We start from the raw sequence: 24549 nt of genomic DNA, 5'->3' as shown, positions 1-24549 counted from the left end.
CAATGCCACCTATCTTAGCATCATCTGTGTACTTACTAATCCAATTTACCACTCCATCATCCAGATCATTAATGTATATGACAAACAACATTGGACCCAGTACAGATCCCTGAGGCACACCACTAGTCACCGGTCTCCAACCTGACAAACAGTTATCTACCACTACTCTCTGGCATCTCCCATCCAGCCACTGTTGAATCCATCTTACTACTTCAATATTTACTAGCATGGTTCGGGAGGGTTTAAACTAACTTGCAAGGGGGATGGGACCCGGAGCGATGGAGCAGTGAAAGAAGTGCATGGAATAAAGCCAGATCTAACATATAGAGAGGCTTTGAGGAAAGAGAAGCAGAATAAAGGGTGTAAAGGTAGTAAGGTAGAAGGACTAAAGTGTGTGTACTTCAATGCAAGAAGCATCAGGAACAAAGGTGATGAACTGAGAGCTTGGATACTTACATGGAATTATGATGTAGTAGCCGTTACGGAGACTTGGCTGGCACCAGGGCAGGAATGGATTCTCAATATTCCTGGATTCCAGTGCTTTAAAAGGGATGGGGGGGGGGGGGAAGGGGAGCAGGGGTGGCATTACTGGTCAGGGATACTATTACAGCTGCAGAAAGGGTGGGTAATGTAGCAGGATCCTCTTTTGAGTCAGTATGGGTGGAAGTCAGGAACAGGAAGGGAGCAGTTACTCTACTGGGGGTATTCTATAGGCCCCCTGGTAGCAGCAGAGATACCGAGGAGCAGATTGGGAGGCAGATTTTGGAAAGGTGCAAAAATAATAGGGTTGTTATCATGGGTGACTTTAACTTCCCTAATATTTAATTGGCACCTGATTAGTTCCAAGGGTTTAGATGGGGCAGAGTTTGTTAAGTGTGTCCAGGATGGATTCCTGTCACAGTATGTTGACAGGCTGACTGGGGGAATGCCATACTTGATCTAGTATTAGGTAACGAACTGGGTCAGGTCACAGATCTGTCAGTGGGTGAGCATCTGGGGGACAGTGATCACCGTTCCCTGACCTTTAGCATTATCATGGAAAAGGATAGAATCAGAGAGGACAGGAAAATTTTTAATTGGGGAAGGGCAAATTATGAGGCTATAAGGCTAGAATTGCGGGTGTGAATTGGGATGATGTTTTTGAAGGGAAATGTACTATGGACATGTGATCAATGTTTAAGGATCTCTTGCAGGATGTTAGGGATAAATTTGTCCCAGTGAGGAAGATAAAGAATGGTAGGGTGAAGGAACCATGGGTGACACGTGAGGTGGAAAATCTAGTCAGGTGGAAGGCAACAGCATACATGAGGTTTAGGAAGCAAGGATCAGATGGGTCTATTGAGGAATATAGGGTAGCAAGAAAGGAGCTTAAGAAGGGGCTGAGAAGAGCAAGAAGGGGGCATGAGAAGGCCTTGGCGAGTAGGTTAAAGGAAAACCCCAAGGCATTCTTCAATTATGTGAAGAACAAAAGGATGACAGGAGTGAAGGTGGACCGATTAGAGATAAAAGTGTGAAGATGTGCCTGGAGGCTGTGGAAGTGAGCGAGGTCCTCAATGAATACTTCTCTTCGGTATTCACCAATGAGAGGGAACTTGATGACGGTGAGGACAATATGAGTAAGGTTGATGTTCTGAAGTATGTTGATATTAAGGGAGAGGAGGTGTTGGAGTTGTTAAAATACATTAGGACGGATAAGTCCCCGGAGCCTGATGGAATACTCCCCAGGCTGCTCCACGAGGCATGGGAAGAGAATGCTGAGCCTCTGTCTAGGATCTTTATGTCCTCGTTGTCCACGGGAATGGTACCGGAGGATTGGAGGGAGGCAAATGTTGTCCCCTTGTTCAAAAAAGGTAGTAGGGATAGTCTGGGTAATTATAGACCAGTGAGCCTTACGTCTGTGGTGGGAGAGCTGTTGGAAAAGATTCTTAGAAATAGGATTTATGGGCATTTAGAGAATCATGGTCTGATCAGGGACAGTCAGCATGGCTTTGTGAAGGGCAGATCATGTCTAACAAGACTGAGAGTTCTTTGAGGAGGTGACCAGGCATATAGATGAGGGTAATGCAGTGGATGTGATCTACATGGATTTTAGTAAGGCATTTGACAAGGTTCCACACGGTATTATTCAGAAAGGCTTATTCAGAAAATCAGAAGGCATGGGATCCAGGGAAGTTTGGCCAGGTGGATTCAGAATTGGCTTGCCTGCAGAAGGCAGAGGGTCGAGGTGGAGGGAATACATTCAGATTGGAGGGTTGTGACTAGTGGTGTCCCACAAGGATCTGTTCTGGGACCTCTACTTTTCGTGATTTTTATTAACGACCTGGATGTGGGGGTAGAAGGTTGGGTTGGTAAGTTTGCAGACGACACAAAGGTTGGTGGTGTTGTAGATAGTGTCAAGGATTGTCAAAGATTGCAGAGAGACATTGATAGGATGCAGAAGTGGGCTGAGAAGTGGCAGATGGAGTTCAACCCAGAGAAGTGTGAGGTGGTACACTTTGGAAGGACAAACTCCAAGGCAGAGTACAAAGTAAATGGCAGGATACTTGGTAGTGTGGAGGAGCAGAGGGATTTGGGGGTACATGTCCACAGATCCCTGAAAGTTGCCTCACAGGTAGATAGGGTAGTTAAGAATGCTAATGGGGTGTTAGCTTTCAATAAATCGAGGGATAGAGTTTAAGAGATGTGATGTAATGATGCAGTTGTATAAAACCGTAGTTAGGCCACACTTGGAGTACTGTGTCCAGTTCTGGTCGCCTCACTATAGGAAGGATTTGGAAGCATTGGAAAGGGTACAGAGGAGATTTACCAGGATGCTGCCTGGTTTAGAGAGTATGGATTGTGATCAGAGATTAAGGGCTTTACTCTTTGGAGAGGAGGAGGATGAGAGGAGACATGATAGAGGTGTACAAGATATTAAGAGGAATAGACAGAGTGGACAGCCAGCGCCTCTTCTCCAGGGCACCACTGCACAGTACAAGAGGACATGGCTTTAAGGTAAGGGGAGAGAAGTTCAAGGAGGATATTAGAGGAAGGTTTTTCACTCAGAGAGTGGTTGGTGCATGGAATGCATTGCCTGAGTCAGTGGTGGAGGCAGATACACTAGTGAAGTTTAAGAGACTACTAGACAGGTATATGGAGGAATTTAAGATGGGGGGCTATATGGGAGGCAGGGTTTGAGGGTCGGCACAACATTGTGGGCCAAAGGGCCTGTAATGTGCTGTACTATTCTATGTTCTATGTAATATTAATACCTAACGATTGAACCTTCCTAACTAACCTTCCATGCGGAACCTTGTCAAAGACCTTAATGAAGTCCATATAGACAACATCCACTGCTTTACCCTCGTCAACTTTCCGAGTAACCTCTTCAAAAAATTCAATAAGATTTGTCAAACATGACCTTTCACGCACAAATCCATGTTGACTGTTCCTAATCAGACCCTGTCTATCCAGATAATTATATATACCATCTCTAAGAATACTTTCCATTAATTTACCCACCAGTGATGTCAAACATACAGGCCGATAATTGCTAGGTTTACTCTTAGAACCCTTTTTAAACAATGGAACCACATGAGCAATACGCTAATCCTCCGGCACCATCCCCGTCTCTAATGACATTTGAAATATTTCTGTCAGAGCCACTGTTATTTCTACACTACCTTCCCTCAAGGTCCTAGGGAATATCTTGTCAGCATCCGGAGATTTATCCACTTTTATATTCATTAAAAGCGCCAGTACTTCCTCTTCTTTAATCATCATTGTTTCCATAACTACCCTACTTGTTTCCTTTACCTTACACAATTCAATATCCTTCTCCTTAATGAATACCAACGAAAAGAAATTGTTCAAAATCTCCCCCCTCTCTTTTGGCTCCGCACATAGCTGTCCACTCTGATTCTCTAAGGGACCAATTTTATCCCTCACTATCCTTTTGCTATTAATATAACTGTAGAAACCCTTTGGATTTATTTTCACCTTAGTTGCCAAAGCAACCTTATATCTTCATTTAGCTTTTCTAATTTCTTTCTTAAGATTCTTTTTACATTCTTTATATTCCTCGAGCACCTCATTTACTCCATGCTGCCTATATTTATTGTAGATCTCCCTCTTTTTCCGAACCAAGTTTCCAATATCCCTTGAAAACCATGGCTCTCTCAAACTTTTAACCTTTCCTTTCAAGCTAACAGGAACATAAAGATTCTGTACCCTCAAAATTTCACCTTTAAATGACTTCCATTTCTCTATTACATCCTTCCCATAAAACAAATTGTCCCAATCCACTCCCTCTAAATCCTTTCGCATCTCCTCAAAGTTGGCCTTTCTCCAATCAGAAATCTCAACCCTGGGTCCAGTCCTATCTTTCTCCATAATTATATTGAAACTATTGGCATTGTGATCACTGGACCCGAAGTGCTCCCCAACACATACCTCCGTCACCTGACCTATCTCATTCCCTAACAGGAGATCCAACACTGCCCCTTCTCTAGTTGGTACCTCTATGTATTGCTGCAAAAATCTATCCTGCACACATTATATTCTAGCCCTCTCAATTTGAATGCTAACGTTGCACTTGCCTGAAGAAATTTGGCCTGTCAATATTGTTTGGTGACAATAAAGTATTTGTACTTGTATTTTGTATTTGCCTTCCTGACCACCGACTCAACCTGCAAATTAACCTTTAGGGAATCCTGCACAAGGGCTCCCAAGTCCTTCTGCACGTCATATTTTTGAATTTTCTCTCCTTTTAGAAATTAGTCTATGCCTTTATGCTGAAGTGCTTACTTTTCCTGACACTGTATTTCATCTGCCACTTCTTTGCCATTCTCCTAAACTGTCTAAGTCTCCCTGTTTTCTCAACACTACCTGCCCCTCCACCTATCTTCATGTTGTCTGCAAACTTGGCTTCAGAGCCTTCAGTGTTACATCCTTGCTCTTGTAGAAACATAGAAAACCTACAGCACAATACAGGCCCTTTGGCCCACAAAGCTGTGCTGAACATGTCCCTACCTTAGAAATTACTAGGGTTTACCTATAGCCCTCTATTTTTCTAAGCTCCATGTAGCTATCCAAAAGTCTCTTAAAAGACCCTCCACCATCCGCCTCCACCACCGTTGTCAGCAGCCCATTTCACGCACTCACCACTCTGAGTAAAAAACTTACCCCTGACATCTCCGCTGTACCTACTCCCCAGCACCTAAACCTGTGCCCTCTTGTGGCAACCATTTCAGCCCTGGGAAAAGGCCTCTGACTATCCACACGATCAATGCTTCTCATCATCTTGTACACCTCTATCAGGTCACCTCTCATCCTCCTTCGCTCCAAGGAGAAAAGGCCGAGTTCACTCAACCTATTCTCATAAGGCATGCTCCCCAATCCAGCAACATCCTTGTAAATCTCCTCTGCACCCTTTCCATGGTTTCCACATCCTTCCTGTAGTGAGGCAACCAGAACTGAGCACAGTACTCCAAGTGGGGTCTGACCAGGGTCCTATATAGCTGCACCATTACCTCTCTGCTCCTAAATTCAATTCCACGATTGATGAAGGCCAATACACCGTATGCCTTCTTAACCACAGAGTCAACCTGCGCAGCTGCTTTGAGTGTCCTATGGACTCGGACCCCAAGATCCCTCTGATCCTCCACACTGCCAAGAGTCTTACCATTAATACTATATTCTGCCATCATATTTGACCTACCAATGAATATTTAATTGCGTGTACAACGGGGTAACTGCATCAGTAAAGTCTGTACAGAAGTGAAGGGTAAAGGGGAACCTGTGGGCCGAGCAACAGTGAAGGGGGTATCTCCCGTTAGTTGTATAGTACGGAGGGACTGGATGATTCCTTACCGGATCTCTTGAGCTTTATGCTGATGATGGAGACTTTGTTGGTGCCTTTGTCCAGTACGACCACAGCAACATTATATCGGGACTTCCGAATCTCCACAGCCGTGCTGCCATCGGGACAGAGACCAGGAATCCTGAACTTGCCATTGTGGTCACAAGTTGTCAGCAGTGAGTCCGGGTCTCCCCGCAGGTGGACAGTGGCCCCGGAGGCCGGAGCTCCATCCTGCAGCCGCACTGACCCGAGGAGGGTGTGGTCCTCACACATACAACGGCTGCAGGCCGCATTCACACGTCCCATGGAACAAGTTAGCCCGCAGCCTGTAACATACCGTGCGAGGGCGGGCAGGGTTAGTTCAAGGACTCATTTCTTTTTCAGATATCGGACAGGAACCTGTTCGTTCCACTCCCAGACCTGCCCTCACATACACAACCTCGGTCATTCCCATACCTCGACTACCAGACAATTCCCAGTGCCGTCTCCCTTCAGCATTCCTGGTGGAGTGGTTACTGTGCCTACAGGATGTGCCAGCCCCATGGAGGTTCTCAAGGATAATCCCGGGAGTGAAATGAAAGGGTTAACATGGGCAGGGTGTCTGAGCCGGTCCTCGCTGGTTTGAAGACCAGGGACAGCGCCACCTCCTGGCCCATGCTGGTGTTACTGGGATGTGGGACGATACTCGCGGGCTGCCCCCAGCACATCCTTAGCTTGTGTTGCTCGTTAACACAAACGGCACATCTCACTGTCTGTGTCGGTGTACGTGTGAGAAGTAAATGAATCTGAGGCTGCCGCAAGGGATGGGGCAAGCACGGGGATCAGGCCTGGCCACTGTACAAGGACCTCAGCTCTGGAAGCGACTGGAGAACCCTTCGAGCACGAAGCTGCTCGGTATCTCCACAGCTGCAGAGAAAGGACGAGAGGAAATGTGTAACTTTGGGACGTTAAAAACCCTCAAGAATATTTTTCGGGGTTAGAGCAAGCTTGTGATGATCTAGAGAGGGCCACACCACAGAAACTGCTCCAACCCACTGCAGGTTCCTTACGCACCTCAGATCCGAAAACTGACAAATAAACACGTGCACAAAGATACTTTTCCAAACTTTGACACAGCTCCATGTTCAGACAGTTTCTGTGACTCCTTCGGCTGAATAAGGAATGAGTTCTGTGTGTCCGCCTGTTAAACAAAACCCTGGCAGACAGTCCGAGCTGGAGTTGTTTTGGGGCAAAGGGCTTTGTTTCTCACAATACATGGAAAACCCGACCTTACCGGCAGCCGGCTCCTCGCTGGAGTGATGATCAGCCTTGGGGGAACTGAGGGAGTCACTGGGGGCAGAACACAGCCACAGAGTCATCACTCAAACCACGAGGGAAGCTCCTCGTGTAGGGATAGTGAAGGCTGGGAGGAACAGGCGAGAGGGTGAATAGGGGTGTAAGTCTGAGCCGGTAATGGACAAGGGTGGCGTGACCGGTGGGGAACACAACAGAGTGACCAATGATGACACGCGGAGTCTGAAACATGCATAAATCCCAGCCCGGATGGAGGGAGGGTCACTCTGTGGGAGGGGTGGTACTGAGGGAGGGTCAGACTGTGGGAGGGGTGGTACTGAGGGAGGGTCACAGTGTGGGAGGGGTGGTAATGAGGGAGGATCACTGAGGGAAGGGTGATATTGAGGGAGGGTCATACTGTGGGAGGGGTGGTACTGAGGGAGGGTCACTGTGTGGGCAGGTGGTACTGAGGGTGGGTCAGACTGTGGGAGGGTCACACTGTGGGCGGGTGGTACTGAGGCAGGGTCACACTGTGGGAGGGGCAGTAATGAGGGAGAATACACTGGGAGGAGTGGTACTGTGGGAGAGTCACACTGTGGGAGGGGTGGTAATGAGTGAGGGTCACTGGGGGAAGGGTGATATTGAGGAAGGGTCACACTGTGGGAGGGGTGGTACTGAGGGAGGGTCACACTGTGGGAGGGGTGGGACTGAGCCCATTCACGGGTCGAGGCGGTGGAAGGTGGAGGGGGCTGCCCGGGCCGACTGCCTGCTCCTTATCCAACGATGCGTTCGTGCCCGGCTGTCCTTGAAGAGGGGGAATGGTGTCACAGTGGGGGTTTTCCTTGAGCAATGTATTGCTCCAGGGTATTGACTGTTAGTCAACGGAAATAACCATATTTTAATTTGAGTGTACCCACTGAATTGTAAATACTGAATGTCTGCACCTTGTGTATTTGTAATGTAAATAAATGTTTATAGTTTTGTACAAGAAAAGGGATGGTACTGACTGAGGGTCACCTAAAGCAAACACACTCCGAAGTATGAGGGGGAGCTTGAGGCGAGGCGAGGCGAACTTCACATTGCTTCAATTTCATTTGGAATCTGATCACTGACCTGAATTAAAATTTAAAATTCCTTTATATGAGTATTGTACATACCGTGTAACAGTGGGCAAACTGCATGAGAGAGGGACAGTGCGTAGGAAAGAGATTAACCTTGGATTGATCACCGTGAAGGAGGAAGTGGTTTAACCCAGGGAATGGCTCCACAAACTCAGTCCCGTTGGTCAGCTGCTCCCTGGAGCCAGTGAGGCTGGACATACCTGCGCAAGGTGGCCCCGTACACATCCGCCCTTCCTGCAGCGGTCCGGGACAGCCATGCTGCCGTTGGTTGGGCAGAGCTGAGCCGCAGGAACGAGTCCGTGTCTGCACTCCCGTCTGCTGACAGCCTGCGCGACACACTCCCCACTCGGACCAGGAGCCCAGAGCCTCGGCAGACACCGGTCCTGCCAAAACAAGGGTTTGCATTGGAATTTCCCAAAACAGTTCAGCCGTTTCCTTTCCTCACCGTGAAGAACGTTTTAGTTAGAACTCTGCACCCTCGACACCCATCTCGCAACTTCTGCAGGTATTAACACTGGGCTGGTCAGTGACTCAGAGTCCAGCAGTTCCGGGCAAGGTCAGGAAATCGTCTCCTTACTAACAATCAAAGATCTCCCTTTTTTCGTTTATTTCGGGGTACTAGGCAAGGTTGTCCTCTTAGTCTATTATTATTTGATATTGCTTTAGAACCTTTGGCAATTGCTATTAGAGAATCACCGAACATTTCTGGCATTACTCGTGGGATGGATATACATAAATTATCATTATACGCAGATGATTTATTATTATTTATTTCCGATCCTGAGAAATCCATTCCTGCAGTTATATCATTGTTGGCTCAATTTAGTAATTTTTCCGGGTATAAATTAAATCTTAATAAGAGTGAATTGTTTCCTTTAAATAGACAGGTTCCAATTTATTGAAATTTACCTTTTAAATTAGTTAATGACTCTTTTATATACTTAGGGATTAAAATTACAAAAAATTATAAGGAGTTATTTAAGGTTAATTTTTTACCCTTAATTGATCAGATTAAATGTTTGTTCACTAAATGGTCACCATTATCTTTATCTCTGATAGGTCGGATTAATGCTATTAAGATGATTATTTTACCCAAGTTTTTATATATATTTCAAGCTGTACCAATTTTTATTCCAAAATCTTTTCTTGCTAATGTTAATTCAAAAATTTCCTCATATATATGGCAGAATAAAAATCCTAGATTAGGTAAAAAATATTTACAGAAGGCAAGGAAGGAAGGTGGATTGGCATTGCCTAATTTTAGATTTTATTATTCGGCAATTAATATCCGATATTTGATATGTTGGTTAAAGGATTGGGATTTATCTTTTACCCCTCATTGGGTGAACCTGGAAACTAAATCTGTACAAGGATTTTCATTGGGTTCTATTTTAGGGTCTTCTCTTCCCTTTGCTCTTTCTAAATTGCAGAAAGGAATTGACAATCGGATAGTTAAACATACTTTACGTATATGGTTTCAATTTCGGAAATTTTTTGGGTTGAATCAATTTGTTTTAACTATTGTATCCAATATCTTTTTTCATCCTTCTATTATAGAGCAAGCTTATTCAGCTTGGAAGACTAAGGGATTACTACGATTTTCTGATTTATTTTTGGATAATTGTTCTATGTCTTTTGAACAATTATCTAATAAATATAATTTGCCTAGATTTCATTTTTTTTTAGATATTTACAGATTAGGAATTTCTTAAACACTGTACTTCCTACCTTTCCAAATCTTGAGTCTTTGGGTATTTTGGAGAATTTGTTAGAACTAAATCCTTCTCAGAAAGGTGTAATATCAAAACTCTACAATATAATTATGAAAATACATTCAGAGCCCTTCTATAAGATTAAAAATGATTGGGAAAGAGAACTTAACCTTACTATCCCTATTGAGAATTGGGATAAAATTCTTCAATTAGTCAATTTATCATCTATATATGCTAAACATTCATTAATAAAGTTTAAAGTTGTGCACAGGGCTCATATGTCCAAGGATAAATTGGCTAATTTTTATTCCTATATAAATCCTATTTGTGACAGATGTCATTCTGAGATAGTGTTTTTAACTCATATGTTTTGGTCATGTCCGCTTTTGAAAAAATATTGGAAAGACATTTTTGATATTATTTCCACAGTATTGAACATTGATTTACAACCTCATCCTATTACTGCAATTTTTGGTTTACCAATGATGGACTCAATCCATTTATCTTCTTCTGCTTGTCGAATGATTGTATTTCTTACATTAATGGCTAGAAGATCTATTTTGTTGAATTGGAAAGAAATTAATCCCCCTACCGTATTTCATTGGCTTTCTCAAACTATGTTATGTCTAAATTTGGAGAAAATTAGAAGTGTTGTATTTGACCGTTCTATTAAATTTGAAAAGACATGGAGACCATGTATTCAATATTTTCATATGATGTAATGAGACCCTGTTCCAAACCTATTCGTTTTTCCAGTTTTGATTATACATATGTTGAGAGGATCGGAGTTGGTGACACTGATGATTTTGTATTTTTTTAAATATAGATATTATAAACAGCCCATTATTCATTATTATTTTTTTTCTCTTTTTTTCTTCCTTTTTTTCCTCTTTATTAGTTATTAGGTTGTTAGATTAGTTTTTCTTGGAAATTTTTTTTCTCTCTCTTTTTCTCTTTTCTGTTTTAATATATATTATGATATACCTAGTTTTGCTTTGTTTATATGATATTTGTATCATTCATGATTTGGGAAGACTTAATTATATTGTAACTATTGCTTGTGTATCCTTTCATGTTCAGTTTAAATTTGTAAGTTTGTAATCCCACTATCTATGTATTAATCTTATTATGTTGATATTAATAATAATAATAAAAAGATTGAAAAAGAAAGGAAATCGTCTCCATGCCCACTGCTCCAGCCCATTCTCAACACCCACACTGCTTGTCTACTCAAACACCTCACCTTCCTGGTCCATCAGCCCTCCTCACAGAGGGAATCCTCCTGACGCATACTCCAGGGGGGCATAATTTGAAGGTGATTGGAGGAAAGTACAGGGGGATGTCAGAATGATGGATGTGTAGAACAGGCTGCCAGGGGTGGTGATGGAGGCAGATACAATAGTGACATTTTTGAGACTTGGATAGGGAAATGGACGGAAGAAAAATGAAGGGTTATATGGGAGGGAAGGGTTAGATTGATCCTGGAGGAGGTTAAAGGGTCAGCACAACATTGTGGGCCAAAGGGCCTGTACTGCTCTTTGTTTTTCATCTGGATCTGCCTCATGGATTGTGTGTAGAAAACAAATGAATTATTACACACACTTACTATCTGTTGACCACAACTGGACTTCACAGAGTGCATCTCCTGACATTGAATTAGATTCCAACCTGTCACCGAGACTGACCAGGACTAGACTGGTGTTGGTGCCAGCTGTCAACTCACCTCTGGGACACTGGAATCTGACAGCATAATTCGAGCAATGTTTCCCCGGGAGCTGCTCTTTGTTGAGACACCAGAAGCCACGCTGGGAGCTGAGGTGAAATGTCTCCCCCGTCAGCGTGGCTGGTACACCCTGCGTGGTGCGGGCTTGCACACCGACCGGTGAGGGGCACAGCTTGTCTGGGTAGTGCCTCTGGATGGCATCGAGTTGCTCGAGATCTCCTCTCCCTCCAGGATGGTCAATATTGAACCATTGTGTCCATTGCCAATGCCCTGAGAGCAAGAAATGTGATCAGAGAGCTGACAAAGTGACAGAAAACATAGAACATGACAGGCCCTTTGGCCCGCAATGTTGTGCTGAACCTATCACCCTTCCATCCCCCATTGCCCTCTGTTTTTCTATAATCCGTGTACCTGTCTAAGTGTCCCAAAAGTCTCTGCCTCAACCACTCCATGATCTATGATTCTATGTTCTCTGTATTTATGTGTTCATTTGTTATTGAGATACAGTGTGACTGACGCTGGCTCTTTCGGCCCTTTGAGCTGCGATGCCCAGCAAACCACCAATTTAACCCCACCCTCATCACGGGGCAATTTACAATGACCAATTACCCTGCCAACAGGCACGCCTTAGAAACATAGAAAACCTACAGCACAATACAGACCCTTCAGCCCACAAAGCTGTGCTGAACATGTCCTTGCTTTAGAAACTACCTGGGTTACCCATAGCCCTCTATTTTCCCAAGCTGCATGTACCTATCCAGGAGTCTCTCTTAAAAGACCCTATTGTATCCACCTCCACCACCGTCACCGGCAGCCCATTCCACACACTCACCACTCTGAGTAAAAAACTTACCCCTGACATCTCCTCTGTACCTACTTCCAAGCACCTTAAAACTGTGCCCTCTCGTGCTCGTCATTTCAGCCCTGGGAGAAAGCCTCTGAGTATCCACACGATCAATGCCTCTCATCACCGCAGGAGGAAACTCACACACTCCTGCCCGAGGTGAACATCCAAGCTCCTTACAGACAGCATCGGAAATGAACTCTGAACTCTGGAATGCCCCAAACTGTGACAGTGAACAGTTTTTAAATAACGTGAGTTGTGTGTGTTTGTGTTCAAAGAAACAGTGACTTTTGTCACTGATAGTTGGCAATAAGACAATTCAGAACCGTTTTGCTCACCTGTGGTTTCAAGCATTCCGGCTTGGAGATGCCAGAAACAACCAGGAATGAAAATGAAACTATTTCACTAATTCAACAAGTTAGGAACCACAAAGAATTTGAAGGTATCGACAATCATCTTGAATGTTACGATGAAAATGAAGATCTGCAAGATGCATTGTTGGTGGCTGATGGCAGCCCATTCAGAGTCTGAGCTGACTCAGCAGCATACCCAGAATGAGTTCCTCTGTCGATAAACATTTGGATCTAATGCACAGTTTTATAGTACTGTCATAGTATTGAGAGTGTTCTAATTTGTTCTGTGTTTGTTTCAGCTGTGAAGTTTCTTTTATTTCCTGATCTAACATAATTTCATGCGTAGTGGTCAGTAACACCAAATGCTTCAAGTCCTGAAAGGCAAAACATCTTTCACAAGCACCTCTGAAATATTAATCCCAGTAAAACAAAATCTGCGGTCAATAAATGACTCCAGACTTTAAGAAATAAATGTTTTGGATGCTTCATTCAGAACACATCTGTGAAATAAATCCCACTGCAATCCTGTCAGGACAGACCCCGAACAATCCCCAAATACAAGTTAACTTCCTAGAATGGAAGGTTCCCAGAGGAAGCTCTCACAATCTGTCTGGAAAATAATTTAAAAGGAGGATTAGTTTGACAGCTTTACTTCTAAGTGGCTGGCAGGAGCAGCTCCAGACGAGTCACTGCTCTTGACAAATTACATCTCAGACTCCTAATTGATAAAACAGGATTTTTTTTGTGCAGCTTCACTGAAGACTTCTGTTGTGAGGAGGTAAAATTTCCAAAGTTCTGGTCTGCCGGCTTTCTCAATCCTTTTAGGAAGTACAGGAAGAGTTCTGTAAATCTCTTGAAATTAATATACCAGAAAAATGAGGAAAAGTATGAAACTTGAACTGATATCTGGAAGGATTGAGGCTTCCCTTTTTTCATCTGTTCCTCACCCAGTTCCCTGCCCTTTGCACCCCACCTCATCCAGTTCCCTGTCCATTGCCCCCCACCTCACCCAGTTCCCTGTCTATTACACCCCCACCTCACCCAGTTCCCTGTCCATTACCCCCACCTCACCCAGTTCCCTGCCCTTTGCACCCCACCTCACCCAGTTCCTGTCCATTACCCCCCACCTCACCCAGTTCCGTCCATTACACCCCACCTCACCCAGTTCCCTGTCTATTACACCCCACCTCACCCAGTTCCCTGTCCATTACCCCCCACCTCACCCAGTTCCCTGCCCTTTGCACCCCCACCTCACCCAGTTCCCTGTCCATTACCCCCCACCTCACCCAGTTCCCTGTCCATTACCCCCACCTCACCCAGTTCCCTGTCCATTACACCCCACCTCACCCAGTTCCCTGTCTATTACCCCCCACCTCACCCAGTTCCCTGTCCATTACACCCCACCTCACCCAGTTCCCTGTCCATTACACCCCCACCTCACCCAGTACCCTGTCCATTATCCCCCACCTCACCCAGTTCCCTGTCCATTACCCCCACCTCACCCAGTTCCCTGCCCTTTGCACCCCACCTCACCCAGTTCCCTGTCTATTACCCCCCACCTCACCCAGTTCCCTGTCCATTACACCCCACCTCACCCAGTTCCCTGTCCATTACACCCCCACCTCACCCAGTACCCTGTCCATTATCCCCCACCTCACCTAATTCCCTGCCCATTGCCCCCACCTCACCCAGTTCCATCTATTACCCCACCCGCCTCACCCAGTTCCCTGTCCATTACACCCCACCTCACCCAGTTCCCTGTCTATTACCCCCCACCTCACCCAGTTCCCTGTCCATTATCCCCCACCTCACCCAGTTCCCTGTCCATTATCCCCCGCCTCACCTAATTCCCTGCCCATTGCCCCGACCTCACCCAGTTCCCTGTCTATTACCCCACCCGCCTCACCCAGTTCCCTGTCCATTACCCCCCACCTCACCTAATTCCCTGCCCATTACCCCCACCTCACCCAGTTCCCTGCCCATTGCCCCCCACCTCACCCAGTTCCCTGCCCATTACCCCCACCTCACCCAGTTCCCTGCCCATTGCCCCCCACCTCACCCAGTTCCCTGTCCATTACACCCCACCTCACCCAGTTCCCTGTCCATTACACCCCCACCTCACCCAGTACCCTGTCCATTATCCCCCACCTCACCTAATTCCCTGCCCATTGCCCCCACCTCACCCAGTTCCATCTATTACCCCACCCGCCTCACCCAGTTCCCTGTCCATTACACCCCACCTCACCCAGTTCCCTGTCTATTACCCCCCACCTCACCCAGTTCCCTGTCCATTATCCCCCACCTCACCCAGTTCCCTGTCCATTATCCCCCGCCTCACCTAATTCCCTGCCCATTGCCCCGACCTCACCCAGTTCCCTGTCTATTACCCCACCCGCCTCACCCAGTTCCCTGTCCATTACCCCCCACCTCACCTAATTCCCTGCCCATTACCCCCACCTCACCCAGTTCCCTGCCCATTGCCCCCCACCTCACCCAGTTCCCTGCCCATTACCCCCACCTCACCCAGTTCCCTGCCCATTGCCCCCCACCTCACCCAGTTCCCTGCCCATTGCCCCCCACCTCACCAAGTACCTTGCCGACCCCCACACCTGGTGCAGTGAAACTCTGAACACTGTATGTCACCTACCACACAGATAAACATTCTCCGTGCTCTCCTTTCCCTGTTGTTAGATACAGTCTGTGCCCTCTCCTGCACCTCGCCCTCAGCCTACCCCCTCTATTCAATGCCCAGAGCATGACCTGGGTTCTGGTCGAGATCTATGAATGTAGTGGCTGGAATGGCTTCACCCATAATGTCATTGAAAGCTTCTGAGTGAGTCCATGTTGCTCCCTGCACTAACCCATCTCCCTTCATCCCTTCACCAAAAACCTACTGATCTCAACCTTGGACACACTGTGTGACCAGTCCTCATGAAGATTTGCAATCCCTCATCTCTGGGTGAATCCCTGCCCTTATTCCCAATCCCATTTCTCTCAATTACTTACAAAGAGATTCCAATTCCTAGTTCCTCATTCTCTGTCCTCCTTCAGGGATCTGTGGACGTAGATCCCTCTGTTCCCCCACACTGCCAAGAAGCCTGCCATTAACTCTGTGCTCTGCTTTCATCAGTTGACCTTCCAAAGTGAATCGCTTCATGTTTTTCCACGTTAAATTCCATCTGTCGCTTGTCAGCTCAGCTCTGCATCACGTCAATGTCCTGGTGTAACCTCCAACAACCTTCCCTCCTATCCACAACTTGACCAACCTTCGTGTCCCTGCAGACTTACTAACCCACTTCCACTTCCTCATCCAAACATCCACCAATTTGTTCCAGAATCCATGAAATTTTCAGAGATGATAACCATCGCATTGACCATCTCTACTGGCTTTGCCCTCTTTTGCCAAGTTCTGGAATGTTCTCGGTGCTCAGGTTTGTCACCCTGACGCCAGGATCAGAGCAGTTGCTGCGTCACTGAGGAGGAGGGAGTGAATGTTTCGGCTGGTGGAGTGGCTGCATTGTTCTGGAAGGTGTCAGATGGAATGGGTTTAGTTACAGAAAGGGGAGGAGTGATTATAATGAGGAGATTTGCTACTTCACCGAATTCCCACAGATGTACGGTGGAGAGTGTTCTGACCAATTGCTTCGTTGTCTGGTCTGAAGGTGCCAATGTACTGGGTCGATAAAAGCTGCAGAGGGTTGCAAACTCAGCCAGCTCCATCGAGGACATCTTCAAAAGGCAATGCCTCAAAAAGCTGCCATCCCTTGCCATCCCTCGCCATTCAAGACATGCCCACTTCCCATTGCCGCCATCACTCAACGTTTCAGGAGCAGCTTCTTCCCCTCAGCCATCAGACTTCTGAATGGACAATGAACCAACCCATGAACAATACCTCATGATTTTGGGGTTTTTTGCAATAATTTGTAAATGCAATTTACAGCAATTTTAAAAAAATTCATTGTGTCGTATTCCCACCACAAAATAACTAATTCCACGGTGTGATGATAACCAACCAGATTTTGATAGAAATACAATTAAATGACAAAATTTTAAATCCAAAAGCAATTGTAAATATAAAGAAAGGCAACTTAACATTAAGAGACAAGCAAAATAAACTGGAGTGGGAAATAAAGTCAAAAGACATGAATGCAAAGTCTGGTAGCCATTAAAGGGATGTTGCATATATTATATCCATTGGGAATTGAGAAAGAAAGTCCACGGTGAGCCAAGGGCTGAAAGTAGATTTTAAACTGAACAAAAGAGGTTTATAAGGTTGCAAAGTTTTAAAGTAGTGGTTCAAGGATTGTGAGGATTTCACACCTCACCAGAAGTCTGTCTATAGTTCCCACCAGGGCTTTTTTACCCTTGCAGTTTCGTAACTTTACCCACAAGGATTGGACACCTTCTGATCCTATGTCACCTCTTTCTAAAGATTTGATTTCATTTTTAGCAACAAAGCCACCGCACCCTTTCTGTCTACCTGCCTGTCCTTTCAATACAATATCTATCCTTGGACGTTAAGCTCCGAACTATAATCTTCTTTCAGCCACAATTCGGTGTGATGCCCACAATGTCAAACCTGCCAGTCTGTAACTGTGCCACGTTCATCGACTTTATTCAGTGTATTGCACACATTCAAATACAACCCCTTCACCCTTTTTGATTTTGCAGTGTATTGGTGCTTCGATCAGTTGAATGGCCAAGGACATTTGACCAACCCTTTCTGATCTTCATGTCCATGAAATCTTAAAGCTTAACGAGTGTGACCGAGAGCCAGTTTCCCACATCAGATCATTATCTAATTCATAGACACAAGAGATTCTGCAGATGCTGGAAATCCAGAGCAACACACACAAAATGCTGGAGGAGCTCAGCAGGCCAGGCAGCATCTATGGAGATGAATCTACAGTGGATGTTTTGGGCTGAGACCCTTCATCATGACTGGGGAAGCACCGGAATAGAAAGCTGGACTTCCAACATCTGCAGGATTCTGTTGTGCTAGGGGTACAATGCAAGTATGTTTAGTGCATTCCCAAAGGTGGGAGGGGAAGAGAACTCTCCTGAGTGAGTTAGATACCCACCTCGCGATGAATCACAGATCATCCCAATCACGAAGAGGATTGCAGCCCAGTCTACGTCCATCTCTTGACCTCTTGTTCCTACAACTGGGATGTAGATCGGGGATCTTCAGACATCAATGGCTAATGTAGAGCCCCTAAACATCAAAGCAAGCTGTGACACACTCGGCAAGATTCAGGAATAATGAGGAGTGCGAGAGGGAGGGGGCAGGTGAGCTGAGAGACCAGACAAGATAAAATGTATTAACAGTCCCTGCTACCTCCCTGCTCCCTCTCTCCTATCGCCCACATCGACACAATCCTTCTTCTTACTTGCTTCTGAATCCTCAGCACACTCGGCCCGTCTATTCGATACCAGCTGTCATACTCATCGCAACCTTATATCATCTGGGACAGGACGGGGCAGATATCTAATAATTAATTTCTACATGAAATTACCCCTACCACACTGACCCTCAGCCTCCCAGATACTGCACACCGGCTTTGCATTCTCACCGCATTTCCCCGACCACACACAACTCTCTCACACATTCACACACAACTCTCTCACACATTCACACACAAGTGGTTTTCAGCAGAAAATTCCACCTCAAAGAGAGCGGCTGAGGTCGGGACCGAACCCCACTCCCCGGATCTGTAAGTCGGATCCACGGACGCACTCCGGTCCCGGTCCGGGATACGGGCTCACCTCGGTCTCGGTGGCTGAGGTCCGGCGCGGCGCGGTGAGGAGCCCGATCTGATGTGAGAGACTGCGGTCAGACTGCTCCGGGACGTGCGGCTGGAAGTTATTATATTCGGGTCGGGATGTGTACAGCTGCCGGGGGCAGAGTCTTTGATCAAACGCTGACATCCCGCCAACAGCCGTGGGCAGGACATCACTAAAACAGGAAAACTCAGCGTTAGGTAGCATATACAGTCTGACTCACACTCTCCACAGGTACACATGGACTCTCCCACTGATTGACTGACTCCAGACCGACTCACTGGCAACCCCACGACTACAGGCAGACTCATTGACCGATTCCCCAGATACAGACACTCTGACTCCTCAGTTACAGACAGACAGACAGACTGACCCCCCCAGCTCCAGACCCACTGACTGATACCTCAGTTACAGACACACTGACTGATACCTCAGTTACAGACGGACACACTGACTGAATCCCCAGATACAGACAGACAGACTGACTGACTCCCCAGTTACAGACCCACTGACTGATACCTCAGTTACAGTCAGACCCACTGACTGAATCCCCAGATACAGACAGACACCCTGACATCTCAGTTACAGTCAGACCCACTGACTGAATCCCCAGATACAGACAGACACACTGACATCTCAGTTACAGACAGACAGACTGACTGACTCCCCAGTTACAGACCCACTGACTGATACCTAAGTTACAGGCAGACCCACTGACTGATTCCTCAGTTACAGTCAGACCCACTGACTGAATCCCCAGATACAGACAGACACACTGACATCTCAGTTACAGGCAGACACACTGACTGATTCCTCAGTTACAGTCAGACCCACTGAGTGAATCCCCAGATACAGACAGACAGACAGACTGACCCCCCCCAGCTACAGACCCACTGACTGATACCTCAGTTACAGACGGACACACTGACTGAATCCCCAGATACAGACAGACAGACTGACTGACTCCCCAGTTACAGACCCACTGACTGATACCTCAGTTACAGTCAGACCCACTGACTGAATCCCCAGATACAGACAGACACACTGACATCTCAGTTACAGGCAGACCCACTGACTGAATCCCCAGATACAGACAGACACACTGACATCTCAGTTACAGTCAGACCCACTGACTGAATCCCCAGATACAGACAGACACACTGACATCTCAGTTACAGTCAGACCCACTGACTGAATCCCCAGATACAGACAGACACACTGACATCTCAGTTACAGTCAGACCCACTGACTGAATCCCCAGATACAGACAGACACACTGACATCTCAGTTACAGTCAGACCCACTGACTGAATCCCCAGTTACAGTCAGACCCACTGACTGAATCCCCAGATACAGACAGACACACTGACATCTCAGTTACAGTCAGACCCACTGACTGAATCCCCAGATACAGACAGACACACTGACATCTCAGTTACAGTCAGACCCACTGACTGAATCCCCAGATACAGACAGACACACTGACATCTCAGTTACAGTCAGGCCCACTGACTGAATCCCCAGTTACAGTCAGACCCACTGACTGAATCCCCAGATACAGACAGACACACTGACATCTCAGTTACAGTCAGACCCACTGACTGAATCCCCAGATACAGACAGACACACTGACATCTCAGTTACAGTCAGACCCACTGACTGAATCCCCAGATACAGACAGACACACTGACATCTCAGTTACAGGCAGACCCACTGACTGAATCCCCAGATACAGACAGACAGACAGACTGACCCCCCCAGCTACAGACCCACTGACTGATACCTCAGTTACAGACGGACACACTGACTGAATCCCCAGATACAGACAGACAGACTGACTGACTCCCCAGTTACAGACCCACTGACTGATACCTCAGTTACAGTCAGACCCACTGACTGAATCCCCAGATACAGACAGACACACTGACATCTCAGTTACAGTCAGACCCACTGACTGAATCCCCAGTTACAGTCAGACCCACTGACTGAATCCCCAGATACAGACAGACAGACTGACTGACTCCCCAGTTACAGACCCACTGACTGATACCTCAGTTACAGGCAGACACACTGACTGATTCCTCAGTTACAGTCAGACCCACTGACTGAATCCCCAGATACAGACAGACACACTGACATCTCAGTTACAGTCGGGCCCAGTGACTGAATCCCCAGTTACAGTCAGACCCACTGACTGAATCCCCAGATACAGACAGACACACTGACATCTCAGTTACAGGCAGACACACTGACTGATTCCTCAGTTACAGTCAGACCCACTGACTGAATCCCCAGATACAGACAGACACACTGACATCTCAGTTACAGTCAGACCCACTGACTGAATCCCCAGATACAGACAGATACACTGACATCTCAGTTACAGTCAGACCCACTGACTGAATCCCCAGATACAGACAGACACACTGACATCTCAGTTACAGTCAGACCCACTGACTGAATCCCCAGATACAGACAGACACACTGACATCTCAGTTACAGTCAGACCCACTGACTGAATCCCCAGATACAGACAGACACACTGACATCTCAGTTACAGTCAGACCCACTGACTGAATCCCCAGATACAGACAGACACACTGACATCTCAGTTACAGTCAGGCCCACTGACTGAATCCCCAGTTACAGTCAGACCCACTGACTGAATCCCCAGATACAGACAGACACACTGACATCTCAGTTACAGTCAGACCCACTGACTGAATCCCCAGATACAGACAGACACACTGACATCTCAGTTACAGTCAGGCCCACTGACTGAATCCCCAGTTACAGTCAGACCCACTGACTGAATCCCCAGATACAGACAGACACACTGACATCTCAGTTACAGGCAGACACACTGACTGATTCCTCAGTTACAGTCAGACCCACTGACTGAATCCCCAGATACAGACAGACACACTGACATCTCAGTTACAGTCAGACCCACTGACTGAATCCCCAGATACAGACAGATACACTGACATCTCAGTTACAGTCAGACCCACTGACTGAATCCCCAGATACAGACAGACACACTGACATCTCAGTTACAGTCAGACCCACTGACTGAATCCCCAGATACAGACAGACACACTGACATCTCAGTTACAGTCAGACCCACTGACTGAATCCCCAGATACAGACAGACACACTGACATCTCAGTTACAGTCAGACCCACTGACTGAATCCCCAGATACAGACAGACACACTGACATCTCAGTTACAGTCAGACCCACTGACTGAATCCCCAGATACAGACAGACACACTGACATCTCAGTTACAGTCAGACCCACTGACTGAATCCCCAGTTACAGTCAGACCCACTGACTGAATCCCCAGATACAGACAGACACACTGACATCTCAGTTACAGTCAGACCCACTGACTGAATCCCCAGATACAGACAGACACACTGACATCTCAGTTACAGTCAGACCCACTGACTGAATCCCCAGTTACAGTCAGACCCACTGACTGAATCCCCAGATACAGACAGACACACTGACATCTCAGTTACAGTCAGACCCACTGACTGAATCCCCAGATACAGACAGACACACTGACATCTCAGTTACAGTCAGACCCACTGACTGAATCCCCAGATACAGACAGACACACTGACATCTCAGTTACAGTCAGACCCACTGACTGAATCCCCAGATACAGACAGACACACTGACATCTCAGTTACAGTCAGACCCACTGACTGAATCCCCAGTTACAGTCAGACCCACTGACTGAATCCCCAGATACAGACAGACACACTGACATCTCAGTTACAGTCAGACCCACTGACTGAATCCCCAGTTACAGTCAGACCCACTGACTGAATCCCCAGATACAGACAGACACACTGACATCTCAGTTACAGTCAGACCCACTGACTGAATCCCCAGTTACAGTCAGACCCACTGACTGATTCCTCAGCTGGAAACAAAGGAGACCATTCAGCCTTCTAACCTGCTACAACATAACTTTCTTGCTGAAGGCCTAGGTCAGATAAACATGCTTCCCATAACCCCTGCCACGCTGCCCCCATACTGGGTAATGAAAACCCGATTAGTGAAGTGCGGATATGGAGTATTTAGTGGGGAAGCTGAGGGCGAGATCACAGAGAGAGTGGTCCATGTATGGAGCAAGCTGCCAGAGGGGGTGGTTACGGCAGATATTAACAAGGCAATTAGACAAGTACCTTCACAGGAGTGGTTGGGAGGGATATGGGCAAGTGCAGGGAAATGGGGCAAACTTGGACAGTTCCCGTGGAAGGCACTTTCCAGGCAGTAAGACTGTGACTTGCAGAACTGCTAATGTCAGAACGAGCTCCCACAATGTCCAATCAGCAAGGCCTGACGTACCTGTGCGGGGCGGCCCCGTACACACCTGCCCTTCCTACAGATCTCCGGGCAGGAACGTCTCCCTGTTGGCCCTCTGGGCTGTACGCTGCCCACTCGGACCACCAGGAGCTCAGAGCCACTTTCGAACGTCGATGTAGTGAGCACACAGACGTTACACAGTGATTGAGCTCTTCAGAACAGAAACAGGCCCTTCAGCCCATTTACCCCATGCCATCTATTAACCTGCCTAGGCCCATTGAACTGCACCTGGACTTACCCCTCCCGTCCATGGACCTGCCCAAATTACTCTTAAACATTGAAATCGAACCCACATCCCCCACTCCCACACTCGCAGCACTCTCCGAGTGAAGAATCTCTCTTAATGCTCCCCTTAAACATTTTACCTCTCACCATTAACCTGTGACCTTTAGATCAGTGATAAAAAGCCTGCTTGCATTTACCCTATCTATACCCCTCATACCGGAGGGCGGCTGGAGATACGACCCTACCAAAGGAGGTGTAAGGCCCTCCTTCCCTCCGCTAGCCTGCAGGTCACCCTTGGGCAAGGTGTAGCACCTGTTTAGCCCCCAATCAGGGTCATGTGAAGCCATGGGAGCAGGTGGTGGATGGTCATACGAGCAGCCGGTGCAGATCACAAGTCCTGGTTATGTGACCACTGACACCAGGCAGCCAATCTCTGAAGAGTATTGATAATGGCTGGGGTCACCCATCTTATAAAGACACTTCCCAGAAGAAGGTAACGAAAACTACTTCTGTAGAAAATTTTGCCAAGAACGATCATGCATTCCGCAGGGGTTGCTCCCTACGCGACTCCCTTGTCCATTTGTCCCTCCCCACTGATCTCCCTCCTGGCACTTATCCTTGTAAATAGAACAAGTGCTTCACCTGCCCCTACACCTCCTCCCTCACTACCATTCAGGGCCCCAAACAAACCTTCCAGGTGAGGTGACACTTCACATGTGAGTCTGTTGGGGTCATTTACTGTGTTCAGTGCCCCCGGTGTGGCCTCCTGTACATCGGTGAGACCTGACGTAGACTGGGAGACCGTTTCACTGAGCACCTGTGCTCTGTCTGCTAGAAAAAGTGAGATCTCCCAGTGGCTGTCATTTTAATTCCACTTCCCATTCCCGTTCCGATATGTTAATCCATGGCCTCCTCTACTGTCGCGATGAAGCCTCACTCAGGTTGGAGGAGCAACACTTTGTATTCCGTCTGGGTAGACTCCAACCTGATGGCATGAACATCGATTTCTCGAACTTCTGGTAATGACCCCCCCACCGAACCATTCCCCATTTCCCTTGTTCACCTTATCTCCTTACCTGCCCAACCTCTTTCTGTTTCTCCTCCCTGGCCTTCTGTTCTCTCCTATCAGATTCCTCTTCTCCAGCCCTGTATCTCTTTCACCAAATTCCCAGCTCGTTACTTCACCCCCCCCACATTTCACTGATCACCTTGTGTTTCTCTCTCCCCTCCCCCCACCCCACCTTTTAAATCTACTCCTCATCTTTTTCTGCAGATGCTGGAAATCCAGAGCAAAACAT

The 24549-nt window shown here is 46.9% G+C and overlaps 1 protein-coding gene across 1 annotated transcript in view; it reads right to left on the bottom strand.

The window, feature by feature from the left end:
- The window catches only part of LOC140718696 (cartilage intermediate layer protein 1-like), a 37249-nt gene extending 18481 nt beyond the window's left edge, over positions 1 to 18768 (bottom strand). The window contains exons 1-5 of the mRNA XM_073032751.1: positions 18631 to 18768; positions 17946 to 18079; positions 11668 to 11937; positions 8433 to 8615; positions 5851 to 6165 (exon numbers count right to left, since the gene is read on the bottom strand). Coding sequence (XP_072888852.1) covers positions 5851 to 6165; positions 8433 to 8615; positions 11668 to 11937; positions 17946 to 18006 — 829 coding nt within the window. The 5' untranslated portion in view covers positions 18007 to 18079; positions 18631 to 18768. The remainder of the gene's footprint in view (positions 1 to 5850; positions 6166 to 8432; positions 8616 to 11667; positions 11938 to 17945; positions 18080 to 18630) is intronic.
- Positions 18769 to 24549: the final 5781 nt, after the last annotated feature.

Source organism: Hemitrygon akajei, chromosome 30 (genome assembly GCF_048418815.1).
Source record: "Hemitrygon akajei chromosome 30, sHemAka1.3, whole genome shotgun sequence".
NCBI lineage: Eukaryota > Metazoa > Chordata > Chondrichthyes > Myliobatiformes > Dasyatidae > Hemitrygon > Hemitrygon akajei.
This window is presented reverse-complemented; position numbering and strand designations above follow the sequence as displayed.